The 18,736-nt window shown below is 34.4% G+C and overlaps 1 protein-coding gene across 3 annotated transcripts in view; it reads left to right on the forward strand.

The window, feature by feature from the left end:
• The window catches only part of NBEA (neurobeachin), a 476,649-nt gene that overhangs the window by 146,944 nt on the left and 310,969 nt on the right, over positions 1-18,736 (forward strand). For all 3 annotated transcript variants that reach the window (XM_051608523.1, XM_051608522.1, XM_051608521.1), the window contains 8 exons: positions 2,732-2,949; positions 4,398-4,551; positions 10,404-10,427; positions 11,914-12,094; positions 13,160-13,290; positions 14,496-14,603; positions 16,344-16,512; positions 17,896-17,991. In XM_051608523.1, coding sequence (XP_051464483.1) covers positions 2,732-2,949; positions 4,398-4,551; positions 10,404-10,427; positions 11,914-12,094; positions 13,160-13,290; positions 14,496-14,603; positions 16,344-16,512; positions 17,896-17,991 — 1,081 coding nt within the window. The remainder of the gene's footprint in view (positions 1-2,731; positions 2,950-4,397; positions 4,552-10,403; positions 10,428-11,913; positions 12,095-13,159; positions 13,291-14,495; positions 14,604-16,343; positions 16,513-17,895; positions 17,992-18,736) is intronic.

Below are 18,736 nucleotides of genomic sequence, written 5' to 3' on the forward strand. Positions count from 1 at the left end.
CCTTTATAACATCAGTGACAGACTATCAGGCATTGTGTAGGCATCCTTTTATTTAAATGCATTCTGTATAATAATGAACAAGCCCTGAGATCGCTCTTGATAAGAATAGTGTATCTATTACTATCAGTTCCCAAACACCTTATATTTACTCTTAAAGTTAAGTCTGTTAATACTATGGGAACTGATGAAGGAATGGAAAATAGCAAGAAAAAGGAACAGTCAGTTTTTTATGTTGAAACATGGATTTTTTTTCAAAGAGTATAAGACAAGTGAAATGCTAATATTCATAAACATAGTGAATGTGTAAGATAAATCATTAATGAAAAAGATAATCTGACTTTGTACTTCCTACTGTAGAAAATCTTATCTTGTGACTTTGGGACTTTTCTGTTCTTTAACCTCTTTTCTTGATGAATTTCACCTGTATTAGTTGAATTTTAAAAATACAAGTTCCTCAATCCTTGTTAGGATTAAAATTAAATTCTTTATTAAATAGAAATCTTAATGAACTCTTAACACATCATTGTAAGATAGGAGAAACAAAATATTTTCCAAATGTTTTTCTCTTAGCTACTCACAAAATTCCTAACATACCATTTGGATCTGCAAATTATCTACAAACTGTGTACTCTTCACAAGTCGAACTCTACAAGCTATTTAACTTCGTTCATTCTCCATGAACTATTAAAATTACAGTTATTTCCCACTAAAATCAATGATGAACTACAGGGAATTGATTGAAATCTGTAGCCAGAAGCATATCTTTTGAATAATTTTCTTAAAAATAAATACCGACTGTGTAACCACCAGAACTGTTGTCTTCTAATCTCTTCTTTGGGTGTTTCTAAATACCCTGTGAACTGTAAATTGCCCATAGTTAAATCTTTCCTGTTGAGATGAAGTTGAACTTAATAAAAAAAGATGTAAGTATGTATTAAATAAAGCATAAATCAAGTGTTATTGTTTTCATGAATAGAGAGCTATGTTAATTTTAACATGTCTGCAGGGAACAGCCACATTAGGACTGATCTCTTTGAGACTGCTGAAAATGCTGAAAATACTTAAAGATTGGCCCCCTAAGTGTAGATCATTTGGTTTCATGGTGGTTTATGCAGTGCACATCAAAGCCCATTCTTGCAAATACAGTATTATTGGCTAGATAAAAGCTCTCCTGTTATGGTACAGTTATGATACCACTACTGCTGCTGACAGGACAACTGCCTGTAGTTTTTCGCAAAAGAGAAAAAGTGGAATAGAGTGAATGAACTCTATAGGAATGGAGTTGCTAACCTCACATTCTCTAAAAGCAGATCTACACACAGCTCCCTACCTTATCAGTAAGTAGTAAACTGTCTTTTGTTCAAATGTACTCAAAGAAAGCAACAAATTGCACAACAGAGTAGAGGTAGGAACTCATACTGACTTCCAGGAAGAGTTAATGCCTTTCCCAATAGTATATCAAGTACTGAAGAATGAAAAATTAACTTTCCTAAGGTCCCAACTGTGAAAGACTGAAAACAGAACTGAAAGCACTATGCAGAAGATTCATGCAAAAAATTCAAATTTTTGATAAGTCAAAGAAAAAAGAAAATAGTAATTTAAACTTAACATTCAGAAAAATTAGGAAATGAAAGCAACAATAACAATTTTGATCCCAATAGGTCAAATTGAATTAAAGAAACCTGCCTTGCTCTCAAAATGCTAGCTACAGAAGATCAAAATAAGACTAAAGGTCTAAGAAGCTTTCTAGCTCAGCTCTAATGCCATGTCCATTTTTACACTGATAGCACAAATATTTTGTAAATGTCATTTTGCTTTTAAATGTCCCCGTTTAAAACAGCACACTGAGATCAGGAAAAGAACATGTGAGCAAAGCAAGTGTGTTTTCTATTTCATCAGTTTTATGTTAATCTAAACTTTAAAATCATTTCAAGAATCAGACCTTGCATTTCTTCCTTTCAGAGGTGTTGGACACTGTAAGTAATTTCATTGCTATGAATATTTTCCTCAAATTCAGTAAAAATGTTCATTCTTTACTACTTTTTCCTTCACTATACTCTCTATCATATCCTCTCTGTGTATCTTTTCCTTTTGTCTTTAATCAGGAAGTGGAAATGGTTGTGACAATGTAGATTATTGAAAGGGAATGAAATTCACATCCATCACCTGTTTGGAGAATTTAAAGAATGTCTTGGGGATACATAAAACTGTTAACCAATTAGTAAAGTGTAACAGAATTGGTAAAATGAGATTTGTGAGACTAGACTTGATTCTCTAATGATCATACTAAAAAGACCAGATAAATAAATTAGTTTTGAAAAATGAGGAGCTGCCTAAAAGTACACTGATTCCTTGAAGCCACCACTGTGTAGTTTGTCCATATCTTGAGTCAAATATTCAAAGAAAAGTGCGTTATCAGTGCAAAACAGTTATTTCTTATAAACAGTCCTAACCTTGTATGTGCTGCATTTTGTCCCTTCTGTAATACTTCAAGTGAAGAATCTGAGTGTAGAACATCAGTGAACAGCTGAAAGTAAGGCCAGCTGTGGGCCCTCAGTGCTGATAGATTTGGGTTGGAGCAGCTTCTTTACTGAAGGATACTGCCTGCCTTGGAATAGCACTGTCTCTTAGTTTGTGCTTGAGTCTAGCCTGTGCTTGCTCAATTTATGTGATCCATTCAAAAGCTCTTTACAGAAAGTTAATGTGATGTTTGAACTTGTTGTTGATGAAGGCGGTACAGGGTCGATCTGTCACCCAACAAGACCGGGATTTACGTGTTGACTTGGGATTCCGAGGAATGCCAATGACGGAAGAGCAGCGACGACAGTTCAGTCCAGGCCCACGCACAACTATGTTTCGTATTCCAGAGTTTAAATGGTCTCCCATGCACCAGCGACTTCTGACAGACTTGCTTTTTGCACTAGAAACCGATGTACATGTTTGGAGAAGGTAGGTCTTTTTTAACTCCTCTTTTGTGCTTCCATCCACAAGGAAAATCAGCTGTGTTGCAGAGGGGGTTTTAGTGGAAAGCAAAACAGCTGGTGTTAGTTGAAGCACCATTCTCTATTTTGTATCTTCTCTTTTCAACCCTTCCCAGCCTGTGACAGTTCTGTTTTCTTGAGAGACTGTGTAACTTATACATAACCAAACTAAACGGAGCTGTTCTTTCAGCTTATGTTTCATATTAGAATCTACTGCATTTCTGTCAGACATGAGGAAGGCATGTGTGTTTGCTCATGACCATTTTTTTTTGGTCAACTGATCACTTAAAGGAGAGTTTCTCTACTTATAAAACTTACAAATAAAAACTCTTTCCCATAACATTTTCTAATGAATCACTCCTTCGAGTTGGCTTTTTTTTTTTTTTTCTTCATGCCAGCTCCTGGTGGTAGTTAAGTCTTGGTGGTTATATTATTTTACGGTTTTTTTGTATACTTCAACAAAGATAATCAGTAACTTATTGTTATAAGAGCCCTTAGGAATAACAGACACTATTTAATCTGATTCCCAGGATCAAGAAGTCTATTTTCAGTAAAACTGAGCATAGTTTTATCCAACAACCAGTTAATATTACATTTGATTTCCCATTTGGTAAATTGTTCTGTGATAGTTACTAGGCAATAGACAATTTTTTTTATTATTTTTTTTTTTGTCCAAAGATGTGGGTAGGATTTCTACTTTGTATTTAGGTAATGCTTGGAGATTAAAGTTCAGTTTGTATATTTTCAATTGGAGCCTTTAATTTATGTTTGCTGGCTGGCAGCAATGTAGTTTGGGCAAAAGAACATACTTGCAGAGTGAGTATTTCTCAATATTTTCAGTGTTTTTTTTTTTATTTTTGGGGACTGACTGTTTCATGGGACAATTTCTTACCAATTAGGACTTTCTGAGATTTCAGCTAATCTTATCAGCATCCATGCCTTGCAAAGCTATTGCTAATATGAAATTTAATATTACTTAATAGAGTTAATATGATATCAAGGTATCAACATATCAAGTTTCTTCTCCAAAGCACTAGCAGGTATTACTATTAGGTGTTATCAAGGGTGTCTCAAATGGCAGCGATGCTGTGTGCTGTACTCTTAGTAATAAATAATAACTTCCACACTGGAGAAACAACCTCACTGCTTTCAGCAGAACTGGTTGATGGGGATAAAAGGTTATGAGCCATTGTTCTCAACTGGGTATCTGATACTAATACTGGTGTGAAAATTTATATTTGTTCAATAGAGTAGTCCAGTTCATATTTTTAGACAATTTACATGCAAAGTTTTGTACACAAGATTTTTGCCTTTATGTCAAAGAAGCGTTCACAGACTGGTCATATAGAATAAATTTCTCTCAAGTTTTATTTTGGCTATTTTTTTTTTAATCTATCCTTTCTTCTGTTCTTGCAGTCACTCCACAAAGTCTGTGATGGACTTTGTCAATAGCAATGAAAATATTATTTTTGTACACAACACAATACACCTCATTTCCCAGATGGTAGACAATATTATTATTGCTTGTGGAGGAATTTTACCACTGCTGTCAGCAGCCACATCCCCAACTGTAAGTACAATATTTCCACCTAGTGGTCATATTAGAAATTGTTTTTACTAATACAAATCACTGTAGCTGACTTTTCCTCTTTAGGGAATCCTGCTGCTCTCTGCTAATTCCTTCCAAAAAATCCGATATGTAATTGAAACCGTAAGCTTTGATATGCAGAGAGTTTATAATAATTTGAATTTGAAATGCTGATTTTATGTGAAAAGTATTACTTAGTAAGAATAATATTTAATAGATATTTAATATTTTGTTTGAAGGAGAAGACCATTAGGATCATCGTTGCAGATTATTATTAATGTAACAAAATTACATGCTTTATGATGGCTAGACATTGATTTTCATAAATCTGTTTTGCATGGCTACCATTTGTTTGCATGCCAAATGATACCAGAAGTCATCCCCTCACTACTCTGTTTACTTCTACCTTCCTGACCTTTTTTTTTTTTTTTTTTTTTTTTTAAATCTTGTATTGAAATAGGCAGATATTTTTATCCCCTTTGATGTTCTTAGGAAGCTCTGATTTCTTAGGTGATCACAGTTCAGGCATGCAGAGTAGCCTAATAGAATGCTTCATGAAAAGGAGAGAAATACTGCATTATTGACAGTAAGAATAACAAAATTTGAATGTGATGCCTTGTCCATGCATATGATACCTGTAAATATTTCTTTCAACATTCTCTAAGCATTTGCAGTTACTATTGCTCTTTGAAAGTGGAGAAAATGAGCCTGAGAAAGGAGAAAGACTCCTCTGAAGTAATGTGGCTAGTGGGCAGTGGAAGCTACAAATGTAGTTCAGCAGTGAAAACTCAATTCCTTGTTCAGCAACAGAGATTACTTTGCCTCTACTATTCTAGTTAGCTGGTGAAATAACTGTTTTGCATTATTTTAGAAAGGTAGGAATGTATGGTTACTCAACATTAATATGACTTTCAGCCAGGCAATTAATGGTTAAAGGCTGTGTCTTTCCTATTTTCACAGTGTTAACTGGAAAAATATTTTCTATAAGCAAAAATGTGAACCTCACAGGGAAGACACAAGAATGACATCAAGGTTGCTGAATAAAAGATTTTTGAAGAGTTTAATTGTAAAAACTGACAAAGATGAGTGAGTGCACACCAAGCCATCTTAAGATGCAGGATGTTGTCAGTCTTTAGATAAAAGGACTTTGGGAAATATTTTTTTAAAACAAACATTTTAGACATAATTTGAAAATAAAGGCGTTCTTTTTACCATCATTTGTGTAAAAATATATAACAGACACAGCATTAATTAGGCTGCAATTCCATTGAATGGTCTAGGTGTTTTTTAGTTTTTTTCCTGGTTTATGACACTGCAGACCTGTTATATAGAATAATAATTTTGCAATTCGCTATTTCCCTCTATTTTGGATAACAAATATATCTCTGTGTATGTATATAGAGAGATTGCTGATGCAGCTTTATAAATTACACATCTATTTGTTAAAATATTGTGTTGATACTGCCTTGATACAATAACAGTGATTTTCATGCATTGATACGAAAGACTACATCTTCAAATGTGTGTATTACACATGCATTTCTCCACTACATGGGGACTCTGTGTATTACTTAAATGCTTGATTTTGCTATCTGTTTGTAGTAATAAAATAAAAGTAAATTGTGAAATAAACTAATTAATTCAAACATCAGTAGCTGGTTTCAAACTGAATTAATCCTACTCTGTGAAATTTAAGTGATTACTTTTGTCCCACATGTACAGGGAGGGTCAGGAGAAGTAATTGATAAAATCACAAATTAACTTCACCTGGAAATAACCATTGTCATCTATATGATTATTTCATAATCACTTCCACGAAGCAGAGAGTTGCTTCCCTCACATTCAACTCCATTCGTCTTTTGTCATTGTCCTTCCATAAACATTATCAGGAAGGTGGATTTATTAATCATTTATTCATCATTGTGACAGCTACAAGGAGGCCATGACATCCTTCCTCCTTCTTAGAGAAGGGAATCTCCCTAAGTATTGTTCTGCTATGGAGAAAGAGAGACCATAGCACTCATCGCCTTCCAAAAGCTGATAAGTGAAAGAGAGAAGAGGTCTGAAACATGAAGATTTGCATAATGTCTCCATTGCATAAAAACACTCACAGCAAGCTTTCTAATGGCATTTTCTGCCAAAGTAAGTCTCAAGGGAGGAAAGAATCTATACACTTTTCCCTCACCAATTTAAAGAATCTCAGAGTCACAGAATGGTTGAGGCTGGAACTGACCTCTGGAGGTCATCTGGTCCAACCTTCTCCCCGGCTGAAGCAGGGCTACCTAGAGCAAGTTGCCCAGGACTGTGTTCAGATGGCTTTGAGTATCTCCAAGGATGGAGACTCTATAATCTCCCTGGGCAACGTGTGCCAGTGCTCTGACACCTTCACAGGAAAAAAATGTTTGTCAATTTTCAAATCGAACCTGCTGTGTTTAGGTAATTACATTAATGAATGTATTTATTTTTTCCAGAAGCTATACAGTCCATATTTTGTGTTGCATCTCATTAATATCTTCCAACCTCAACCATTCTGTGATTCTGTCCCATTTTGTGATTCTGTAATTTAAACTGGACATGGTAGTATGAGTCCACTCAGACAGTACTGCTCTACTCTTACAAAAGTGAGCTCTTCACATGTGACTTGAGCTGCCTTGCTGGGTCAGCCCAAGGACCCAGTTGGTTTAGCATTCTGCCTCCACCAGTGACTGCTGCTTACATCAAAATGCAGAAGTCTGAGCAAGCATATTGATTGCTCTAATGATACTTCATCTCAGCATTTAGGATTTTAACAGCTAGAGAGGGTGTCTGGGCTGTCATGTTTAATAACTACTGAAGAATTTATCCTTCTAGACTTTATCTAATCATTTAGGAAGCTGCTTATGCTTTTAGCCTCCATAATATCCCATGGCACTGAGTCTGACAAAGTAATTATATAACCTTTGAAGCACTTCTTGTCTTTGTTTTTTAAGCCTGCTTAAATGCATAAAGTCACTATGTGCCTTACTATTTATGCTATGAGAGGAGTGTTTAATCATGTCTTTAATAATCATATTATTTATGACTCTGTAGGCTTGAGTCATACCTCCTGATGTGCCTGTTTGAATCCATATAGAGTCTTTGTCTTGGTTAGTCTGTCTTTGGAAACCTCTGATCACCCAGGTCTATTCTTAGGAACTTTTCTGGGGTTTCAAAGCGCTCATGTTTTGTAGCTCCTGTACAATACCTGTACTCAATTTATCAACAGCTATGAGCTCATTTTACTTCATTTGTTTATTTTTCACTTTCATGAAAAGTGACTCTCAAATATTCCCAATGAAGGCCTTTGGACCCATATTGAAATTTTAAACCAGTAGTTCTTACTTATTTCCTCCTAGTCTGTTGTATTTGTGGCATAGGACATGTATTTACATCTAGTTCTAAAACTAATCTACACTTTGGTCTGGAATAATGAAATACGAGAGCTAAAAGGCTATACAACAGACAGTAAAGGCCATTCTCCCCTTTTACTTCAGGGTCATAACACAGAATGGAATTCAGGAGGAGATTAAGGTAAATTTAGGTATCCACCTGAAGTACTTACATGTGGACTAGATTTCTAGCCAAAAGGAGATCTGCTCAGTAGAAGCAAATGATTCAGCTGTCTTCAGTGTGGACATTTAGTGGCTGGTCAGCCATGTCCCTGTAGGATACATCTATTGCACTTTTTGTTAACCTGGAGCTGATTCCAGCTTCTTTTAATGAGGTAGTTTATTTATATTTCTTTTTTCTAATGGAGAAGATGACAGACTGCAATACATAGTTCCTATATCAGTCTCACACTCCTCCACAGTTCCTCTACTTCACTATGTCAGTCTGAGTTTAACAATCTTAAATGTCTGTTACAAAGCTCTCATCTCGACAGTCTGCTGTAGAGTTAGTTGTTATTTACATGTGTCCCATTGCCTCTCATTTCTAAAGGCATTTCACCTATTTCTCATTAGTAGAATAGAGGCTGAATATTGGATGCTTGAATTAATTAAGGGTATAAGCAGAAAAGAACCAAGAGAGAAATGTAGCAAAATTGCACTGACAATATTGGAGGAATTGCAAATTTTTTTTGTTTTGTGCAAAAGATTCGGAGAGTGACTGAAATAGAGTGAAGATTATACATTTGTGTGGAGTACAGGTGAAGATTTACTGTAATTCATCATAATCTCTTTCTACATGTTTTAATGTTTCCCTTTATATCAGTTCTGTACCACTTCTGTCTCAGGGGCTGTACAAAGACATGCTTCAAATTCTGGGATTTTTTGTTGTGTGTTTATTTCTTTCCATGGGGAAGGTCTTTGAGACTTTTTAATTACAGCTATAAGAAAGACGTTTTTAAGGTGTTGTATAAGTGTGAAAAAAGCATATTTGGGAAGCTGTAAGGAAAAAGGTTTGCAGAGTTGCTTTCTGTTAATAGCAGATGCTTGTCAGATAAAACACTTCATATACAAGCTAGGAACTTGAAGTAATCATTGCTTACTACAAGGCTAGCAGCTGTGACAAAGACTTGAGGACATGGAGTAAGGCAAAAGAAATCTTAAGAGTTGGAATACAGGTGATGAATGAGAGATTTCCAGACTCCTTGCAACTAGTTTGTTTTTCCACTTAGTCTATGAGGTCTATAATTCTAGTTCTCGCTTGCAGCATTTACGACAGCAGTTCTCAGATTGTGATCTGAGGGCTGCTGGTGTTATATGAATGGCTATCTACAAAACCCAATTAAACGTTTAAAGGCAATGTCATTAGCTCTCATGTCTAAAACCCAAGACGAGATATTGTTCTGTAGTTTTCTGTTAGCATTATCAAGTTCATAATGTGATGCCACAGGTCCTGTGTGATCTATAACAATTCTGAGAATCAACAGTGGTGCACTGAAGTAAAAATTGCCAATCTCTCCAGCTACAAAAGAGGAAGACATTTAAAAACTCATTCAACATGGTATTTTCTGTTCAAAAGGGAAAGAAAGCAGTTGTTTCAGTATGTTTTTATTTCTGTTAGAGAAGATTTTTTTTATTATTTAAATGGCAAAATATTGACGTACTCTTGAAAATCTCTTTTTAAAACATAACCAGGGAAAACTAGTCCTTTGTGATAGGAGAAAGTGCTTCTACGTTAAATGAGAACTTAAACATTTCACATATCTGTTTAATCAGAAACATTGAAATTTGAAGACTAACTCAGTCCCAGGGTCTTAGTGAATCTTTTCTTTTTTCCTGTGCTTCAAAAGCATTCAGATATCCAGTGTGATATTAGTTCAGGTTGAAGAAATCACACCCAGATGTAATATACAGAGAGTTAAAAGTTGCTTTAAAGGAAGGACCATTATGTATGAAAACCCAGTTTGCTTTTTGTGATTTATGTTTGTTTTGTCAAAGCATTTAAACATACTTACCTCCTCATACAAAGCTTAACTACTTTATTACATTTCAGTTAAATGGCTTGTTCTAAAATGCTCATTTTGTTTCTATATAATCAATGAAAACATTACATTGCTTCATAAAATTTCTCTATGTCCTATATAAAAGATGTACGTTGGTTTGGAAGAATCAGTGTTTACATGAAGGCCATAATAATACAAGATTTATAGTTTTCCTTTCCCTGTGCATAGCTGTTTCTTAGAAGTCTTTATTTTAAAGTGTTCATCCTGAGCTGAAATGTTTTGCTGTCCTAATTATAAATTAAACAAATATATAATTCCAATATACTAATTTGTTTCAATTTTACATTGTATTTTTAGTTAACTTAATTAATTTTCTTTTTCTTTTATTGTTGTAATCTGTTGTCTGTTTTGTCTGTTGCATGTCCAGGGTTCTAAGGTTAGTATTGCTGCTGTAAGTTTCATTTTTTTGCACTTTTCAAAAATACCTTATTTTTGATCATTTAATATTTTGGCTTTTTTTAGTAGTATTATTATTTTCTGATACCATGTAGTGGGATGTGAATAGGAATATATTGAATGCAAACATAAACTTTTTCTAACATTTCCTTTGAGTAACTTAATGCATAGAAGCTTACTGTTAGCTGCCCAACTGAATGTAGGCAGATACATGAGATAATTTAAGTTACAAATGTGTTTGTCAATAGAAAAAGTCTTTAGGCCCTGAACGTGTTAATTGTATGGGAGACTTGTTCTGAAGCATGCTTCTGAAAATATGCTGAGTAGTCCTGAAATGGTTATCAGTTCACTTTTTAAAGAGTTTTTGGGCTTCACCTAGCTTAAATATTACTAATACCTGAAGGCAGCTTGGTCAACAATGGAGCTTATTTTAAACATTATTAGAATAACCGTATTTAACAGGTAGAACTGATGGTAAGTTTTGCTGTAAAAAAAATAATAAAAGAAATCAGTCTTCTTTTTTATTCCATCCAGCAGAATTTTAGGGAGATTTGTAAAAAGTAGCTATTTTTTTTTTCAATTCAAGGTTTGCAAAAATCTTGGTGAAATACACTAAAATGTTATAAAAAATTAATTCATTACATAACTTGCAAAAAAAAAAAAAATCAATAGATACTCTGAGAAGGGTTAAGACTATGATTGATGCAACACAGTTGAAGCTTGAGAAAAATCAACAGCAGTCAGTCAGTTGGCTGCTGGCAAGCCTGATGTTATTTCAAGCATGAACTCGAAGTTCAAGTTTCTGTAAACACCTACGCATTTTTCTAGCAGACTGTTACAGCTATAGATTTTTGCAAATGTATTTTCTTTGGATGAGTGCTTTCAAAAATGATGTTCCAGTCTGTTATATTTTTCCTTATCCTCCTTTTGCTGTCATGAGAGAGTAAATGTGCTCTCTCTCATTCCAGAGGAATTGGACTCCATCAGGTTCCTGTATGGTATAAGCATTCCCGAGGAGAACCAATTCATCAAAACAGGGCAAAACTGTTTGGTTTTTCCCACTCAGCTCCTCACATTTACTTGTTTATCTAAAGGAACATAAAAGCAATACAGGCAGTAATTGCCTTCATCTGATACCTGTCTGCTTAGCCTACGGAAGAATGTAGGAGTACATTGGACCCTCATATACCACGCATTGCTTTACTATCTGGCCACACTTTGACTTTATGTAACTCCCAATAACTTTCTCATTTGAATTAGACTTCTTCTTGTCTTTTACAGCATGTAAATGTAGATAATATTCTCCCTCTTCATGCTTTCTTACTTTGAATTTCAGTCAGAGTTTCTGTTAGTGGTAATCGTAGGATATTTTAAAATAACTTTTCATCATGAAGCATAACAATTTAGGTTTCTGTGTGTATTTGCTGTCTTTATATTTCAGTTGTGTTCAAACTGTTTAATTCAATTATCTCCTTTTAAAGACTGAATTGGAAAATATTGAAGTGACACAAGGGATGTCAGCAGAGACAGCAGTAACTTTTCTCAGCCGTCTGATGGCAATGGTTGATGTGCTGGTGTTTGCCAGTTCTCTAAATTTCAGTGAGATTGAAGCTGAAAAAAACATGTCTTCTGGAGGTCTGATGCGACAGTGCCTAAGGCTTGGTAAGTCAGCAGTCACTATGTATTAAATACTTATGGATCAATGAACTACAGATGGATCAAATAGCAACACAAGTAGGAAAGGACTTGTACTGACTGTGATGTGATAAAACAAAAATGCTGTTTATTATTGATTTGATACCCTTTTCAGGTTGATTCTACTTAGGCACAAGAATAAGTTAAAATGAAATGTCTTCCAAGTAGTATATAATTTTGGGAGTAAAAATATTAAATAAAGTAAGTAAATGGAGATTTTAATTTATTTTTCTTAAAACCACTTTGCTACCTGCCTGTTTCAGGTTTCCTTTTGGAGCGCTACTTAAATGCTATGTAAAATTAAAAGCATGGTATGTGTGTGCAAACTCTTTATACCTAAATATTGTGTTGCAACAGTCTGGCGTCTCTCTTCACCATTTACTATTTGCTGTATATTGTTACAATTAATTTAGGAAAATTAAGAATTTCGGAATAATTCAAACTATCATATGCAAATCATATCACTTTATCCTTGTGAAGATTAAATTTTGACTGTCATTTCTCAGGATGCTATTTTGCTGATGTTATGTCCCACATACTTTTTAATCTCTCAAATAATTATTAAGTTTTGTACTTAGATTTTTTCTAAGATTATTCATACCACTTACTAGGTCATTGATAATAAAACTTGTGGTTTGTTCTCAGTGATCAATTTTCATCAAATTCTAAATTACCACCTACTATTTTTTCTCTATTCGAGCTGTACCTAAGTACCTTCAGATTTTAAGTGTTGATAACTGAAGAATAACATAGGAGAGCTCTAGTGCAAGGACTGATAATTTTCAAATTTTAATATAGTGATATAGCAGTTATATAAAGCATTTAGTTGGTCAACTGAAGAATGAAATTATTACATCACCTTTATGCTTTCTTAGTACTGATAAAAAGTCTAATGTGACAATTGTGTTGCACTTTAGTATTTGGACATGGTTATTGACAGGTCAAACTAGGTGTACAGACTGCTAATTGATGTTCTGAATATAATGCTGAGAAAATATTCTAATTTGTAGCATTTTCATAACTTCATTTTAGTTTGTTGTGTGGCTGTGAGAAACTGCTTAGAATGTCGGCAAAGGCAGAGAGAGAGAGTGAACAAGACGTCATTAATCAGCAGTAAAACTCAAGATGCTCTTCAGGGTGTGACTGCATCAGCAGCAACCAAGGTAACCCAGTCTTCAGTTACCAACAGCAATGACCAGTCTGTTCCACTGCTTTGTAGGATCAGAAAATAATTGTAACCACCTTCTTGAATATTTGGCAAAAGCGTAGCTTTTTGCTATTAGCTGGCTGAAAGTAAAAGTATCTGGAGGATGTTATTTGAAACAAGAAAACATTAATGCGCTAGTATGAATGGAGGAATTTTAAACAGCTTTTTCACATTTGCTAAGTCTACATCAAAGAGCAAGTCCCTTACTCTCATCTGTCATATATACCTGCATAGCTTTTTTAATCTGTCAGGGCAGTCTGTCCTGCAATTGCATGTGTGTTGGTGGAACATCCAAGTCCTGGTAACTTCAACAGACCTTTGCATGCATATTAGCCATAATATATTTAATATTCAATTACAGCTTATTTTTTCTAGGTGTTTTTTTTGTGTGTGTGTTTTGGGGTTTTTTTTATCTTCTTTACAGCTTTAAAGCTCCAGGAGTCCTGAAACTAAAATCTCAAAGAATTTAGCACAGCCTGTGACTAAAATACAATACTTTGTATTATGTAAAGGGTTCCTTTTTTTGCTATTATATTTTCATTATTAAAGTTAGTGGGTTTTCTTCCCAAAGTACTTTTTCAGATAGCGTTTACAAACTCAGCTCCTTTCACTATATTATTTCATTAAATCTCACTAAAACATTGTATTTCTCCACATTCTCACATTCAGTGCAAAGCAAATCATTATAAAGAGACTTGTAGGTGTTTTGGCACCATTTGTAATTCATGATCAGTTTTTAAAGGAAGCACGCTGCTCTATGCTTTTCTGATAATAGCAGTGATTCTGTAAGTAGTCTGTAAAAATTCTCAGTTAAATGAACATAAAGCAATTAAAAAATATATTTCTACTTACAGTTTTTAAAATTTAATACACATATTAGAAATGTGTGCAAATTATTATCTGAACTTTGTGACGAGATAAAGTTATTTTGAGGCACTGGGAAGATGTAACAATTTATAACTAAATAGTTAATAGTAGACAATAATTCAAAGATTGCTTTATTTCTAGAATTCTTGTCTAAGTATTATCTTAGAAGTATATTGGTACTAGACAATAAATCCAAGATTTATACAATATCTTTAAAAAGCTATCAAAATAAGGTTATACCAGAAATGCATTGATATTTTGGGGAAAAAGGGTCTCACTACTTTTTATTTTCAGACTCCCCTTGAAAATGTCCCTGGCAATCTTTCTCCTATAAAAGACCCTGATAGGCTTCTTCAGGATGTTGATATTAATCGTCTACGAGCAGTTGTTTTTCGTGATGTGGTGAGTAATACGTGCTGTAATTCTTTCTTCTGCGAAATCATCACTTGTATTTTGAAAGAGATTTTTATTGTTCTGAAATTAAAAATATCCTTCGTGTGTTGCACTTCATATATTGTCTGCAAACCATCTGCTTGTGGCTTTGTAACTACCAGCAGCTTTCTGCACTTTAAAATCATACTTGGAAGCTATTTGAGATTAGCAGCTAACTGTGTTTAACAGCCAGATCGATCTTATATTAGCCAAATAATCAAGGGAGAATGAATGAGTTTTCACCTATTGATTGAAACTTTATTACTAGAGATATCAGCTATTTGTCCAACCAGGGTAGGGGGAAGGATAGTGTAGGAGGAAGAATTATTTTATGCATGACAGCACTGCAGCTGATATATAAAGCCAACTTTAACTTCTGCTAAGCAAGCATCTACACATACTATTTATAAATAAATATTAAAATGTTTTTCAGATTTGTCTGCAACTCTTTTTAGCACAACACTGTGTCACAATGTACTTGTTTTTTAAACTAATACAATAGAAAATATTATTATTGTTAGAATTATTATTATTTTTAGATATACACACATAGATATGTAATGTTTAAGCCTCTCCAACCTAAGTTCAAGTGAATTGAAGTAAAGACTGAGTTTAAAAGTAGCTTTAAAGATAAAAAAGTAGCACTTGACAAACACAAAAAGTTATCTGTCAGGAAGACCTGATGACCTTGAAAGGGCAAGGTTGAACTTGGGTGGGGATCTGTCACTCTTAACTAAAGGAGAAAGAAATAGTGGAAATCTTTTTCTGTCATTTCTATGAAAGAACAATAAGTGGGTTTCTAGTTAGATTGATAATGCCAAAGTCATGCAGCCAAATTAAATAACACCCAAAAAGCAGGGAAAGCAAGCCCTGGATTTGTAATAGAAAATGCTTACTTGTGGAATTGAAACAAGGTGAAACCACTATAGGAGTAGATAGAGGCCAAAGTCTGAATTCTACTGTGTTGGGTTTTACACCATAATAATAATGGAATGTATTTCAGTTGAACTACCGCAACTTAAGCTCAATCAGGATGATATCTAAGCTGCAGATGGTAATTGCCATAGAACAGCAGACAGCGCGGGGTGGGAGGAAAAGGAGACAGCAAAGTTTTTGTGGTCCTGGTATTTACTTAAATGAGATCCCTGGAAAACTGTTATTGCTGCTGACAATCCTGTTAAAGGAGAAGTCAGAATGTACGAGCTGGGATTTATTGCTGGAAGAAAAATAATGGTTGTATCCCTGTTTTTACATACTACCAGAAGCTGCTGCACCCGCTTATGCGTCCAGTGTTAGAAAAGCATCAATGAGCTTAGTTTTCCCTCTCAGCAGTAGTACCCCTTACCGTCTTGTGGCAGGAACTTTCGGAGTAGTATCCTTGGGACAGCAAAAGTCAGTTGTCCTTGCTGTTGAAAAGCCTTGAAATCACCTTCAGAGCAGAATCAGGCCTCTAGACAGAAAAGCCCATTGACTCCACAGTCCCAGAGATTTGTGTAGTAGACAAATTACCTGTGAGATGGTATTTAAAACATGCTGGATGCATAGTACTCTACTGAAAATCCATTTAACTTTCTACATAATCTGGTTACTACTATGTTAACAGATGTAACGTTTCTAAAAGTTATTATTTATAAAGCCTTGTGACAATCTTGTGTACAAATTCTACGGAAATCTCCAGTACTGTGATCTCTTCCTTTTTCTCCAACACAGGATGACAGCAAACAGGCTCAGTTCTTAGCTCTGGCAGTAGTGTACTTTATTTCCGTTCTGATGGTCTCCAAATACCGTGATATACTGGAGCCACAACGAGAAACTGCAAGATCTGGGAGCCAGGCAGGTAGAAATATCAGACAAGAAATAAATTCACCAACAAGTACAGGTACATTTGTTTTCATCAAATGTTATTTTTCATTTTGATATGCAGATTTTTTTTAGAACTGTATTTATTTTACTACAGCATCTTTTTAGTAAATAGTATAAGATCCTAATAGAAAATTACTGGCTGTTTTCTTCCTCTATAATAATTTGGTCCTTCAACTTATATTGGTAGATTTCAGTTACTCTAGATATTTGCTTATAGGGTTTAACTAATTTTCATTTTGGTATTGCTTTTTTATGTTGTTTTATTTTTCTTTAATTTGAAAATAATTAAAAAGAAACAGGGTGCCTGAGGGAGTTAAAGCTGTAAAGTACAAGATAGTTGATCAGCATGACTTCCTGAATCTGTTATTTGTTAGTAAGAACACATATCTTTAACTCAGCAAACACAGCTGTTTGCCCATGTGAAGTACTTTTGTTTGAATGAGCAGGTTTTTGCAAGGCTAGTGGTGGAGTATTTTCTTGAAGTCCTGCTGTGATGGTGCCTGCATTTAAAAGCCGATGGAGACAATATAATAAAAAGGAAGCATTTGTATTGCCTTTTTTGACTGAACTGTTTGTGATTTTTATTAGTAGTAGTGGTTTTTACTAGCATGTGTTCTTCAGCCTGAGTGGGAGGTAGTCTGTTAGCTGTCAGAACCTGTCAGAAATTGGGGATCCAAACTTTACCCTGCTTGGTTTCAAATATCTTACACTGTCAGTTCAACAAATTTCTTGAAGTCTGGTTGGATTGATTGTAACTCTACCTTCTGTGTTAAAGTAGCTGAAAACAGTAACTTAATTTGTCCATGAAGCTCTTTATGTATGTTTTTGTGTTTTTCTTCTTGTATTGATTTTTAATTACTTTATTCACTAATGGAGTTGCTGATTTTAATTTTTCATAGATTTTGTCTTCACATTTCTGTCATGTTTACATTTAGTCATTACTTTCTGATTTGTTATGTTTTAATTTGCTACTTGTACATAATCTTTAAAGTCCATGTGTTTGTAGGGTTTCCATTGTAAATATATTACATGAATGTAGTCAATTATGAGAAATCATACATTTTTTGTGCCTTCCTGGCTCTATATTGTGGTTCTGCACAATGAAACTGCTACTTCCAATGAACTGTTTCATCCATGATTGTCTTGCCTGTGTGTGTATGTGTATCTCTGTGTCTCTTTTTCCCCATTAATGTTGCTCTTGAAATGCCCAATTAATAGGTATTCTGTTTCCTATCTCTTGACACAGAACTTGCCTTTTTCCTTTAGAAATGCATTTTTTGTTGATAATCCCATATCTGCATGTTTCAATGAGATAGGATATCTGTCATGGATCCACAGTGGACCAGGCCATAAATAAATACTAGCTGGCTCACATTTGATTCCATGATTTTCTCCACAGTTGTGGTCATACCATCTATCCCTCACCCAAGTTTGAACCATGGATTCCTTGCCAAGTTAATTCCTGAGCAGAGCTTTGCCCACTCATTTTACAAAGGTAATATTAACATAATCTCCTAACCTGTTTGGGTGTTCTTATTTAATGTAATGTAATTCAAGAACTAACTGTGATGTAATTGTTGATAAATAAGTATACGCCTCAGGTTACATGGAGATCAGACCTGGTGATACCTTTAAAATTTTAACTTCCTGCCTGTATTTCTCCCACCATTTATTAACTTTATTATTATGAAATATAATTTTTTTAAAAGTTAAAGCAGTCAGAAGGAGGAAATGGATGTAGAAAATTCTAAATGTTTTTGGTTTATGGTTATTCTGCTAAAATATTAGGTCCATAAAAATAAAATCAGGCCTATCTCAAAAATATTGAATACCACGAAAAGTATGTAGTACTTTTGTGGTATTCCCTTTCCCCATATCTTTTCCTGTTCTTCTACCTTCCTTTCTCACTGTTTTTTCTTGCCTTCTCGATGGTATGTAGACCTCTGATATTGTATGTATTGTGAATTATTTTATGCCTGTTAGTTAATGTGCTGTGCTGTGCTTTTCCTGAAGGAAACTGCTTTCGTGACCAGAGCAACTATTACATGTTTTGGGCCTGATTTGTTCTGTTTGTTGTTTGTTTTAATAGATACTACATAATGTAGGAAGTATGTTTTTCAGGGTTCATTACATAAAAAGGAGATAATTATTAGAATGTAACTTCAGCCAAGTTTACATGTACATTTTCCCATTTATTTGCATGCACTGTGCTGCAAATACAGAAATATAAAACAGGCTAA

This window comes from Apus apus, chromosome 1 (genome assembly GCF_020740795.1).
Source record: "Apus apus isolate bApuApu2 chromosome 1, bApuApu2.pri.cur, whole genome shotgun sequence".
Classification (NCBI taxonomy): domain Eukaryota; kingdom Metazoa; phylum Chordata; class Aves; order Apodiformes; family Apodidae; genus Apus; species Apus apus.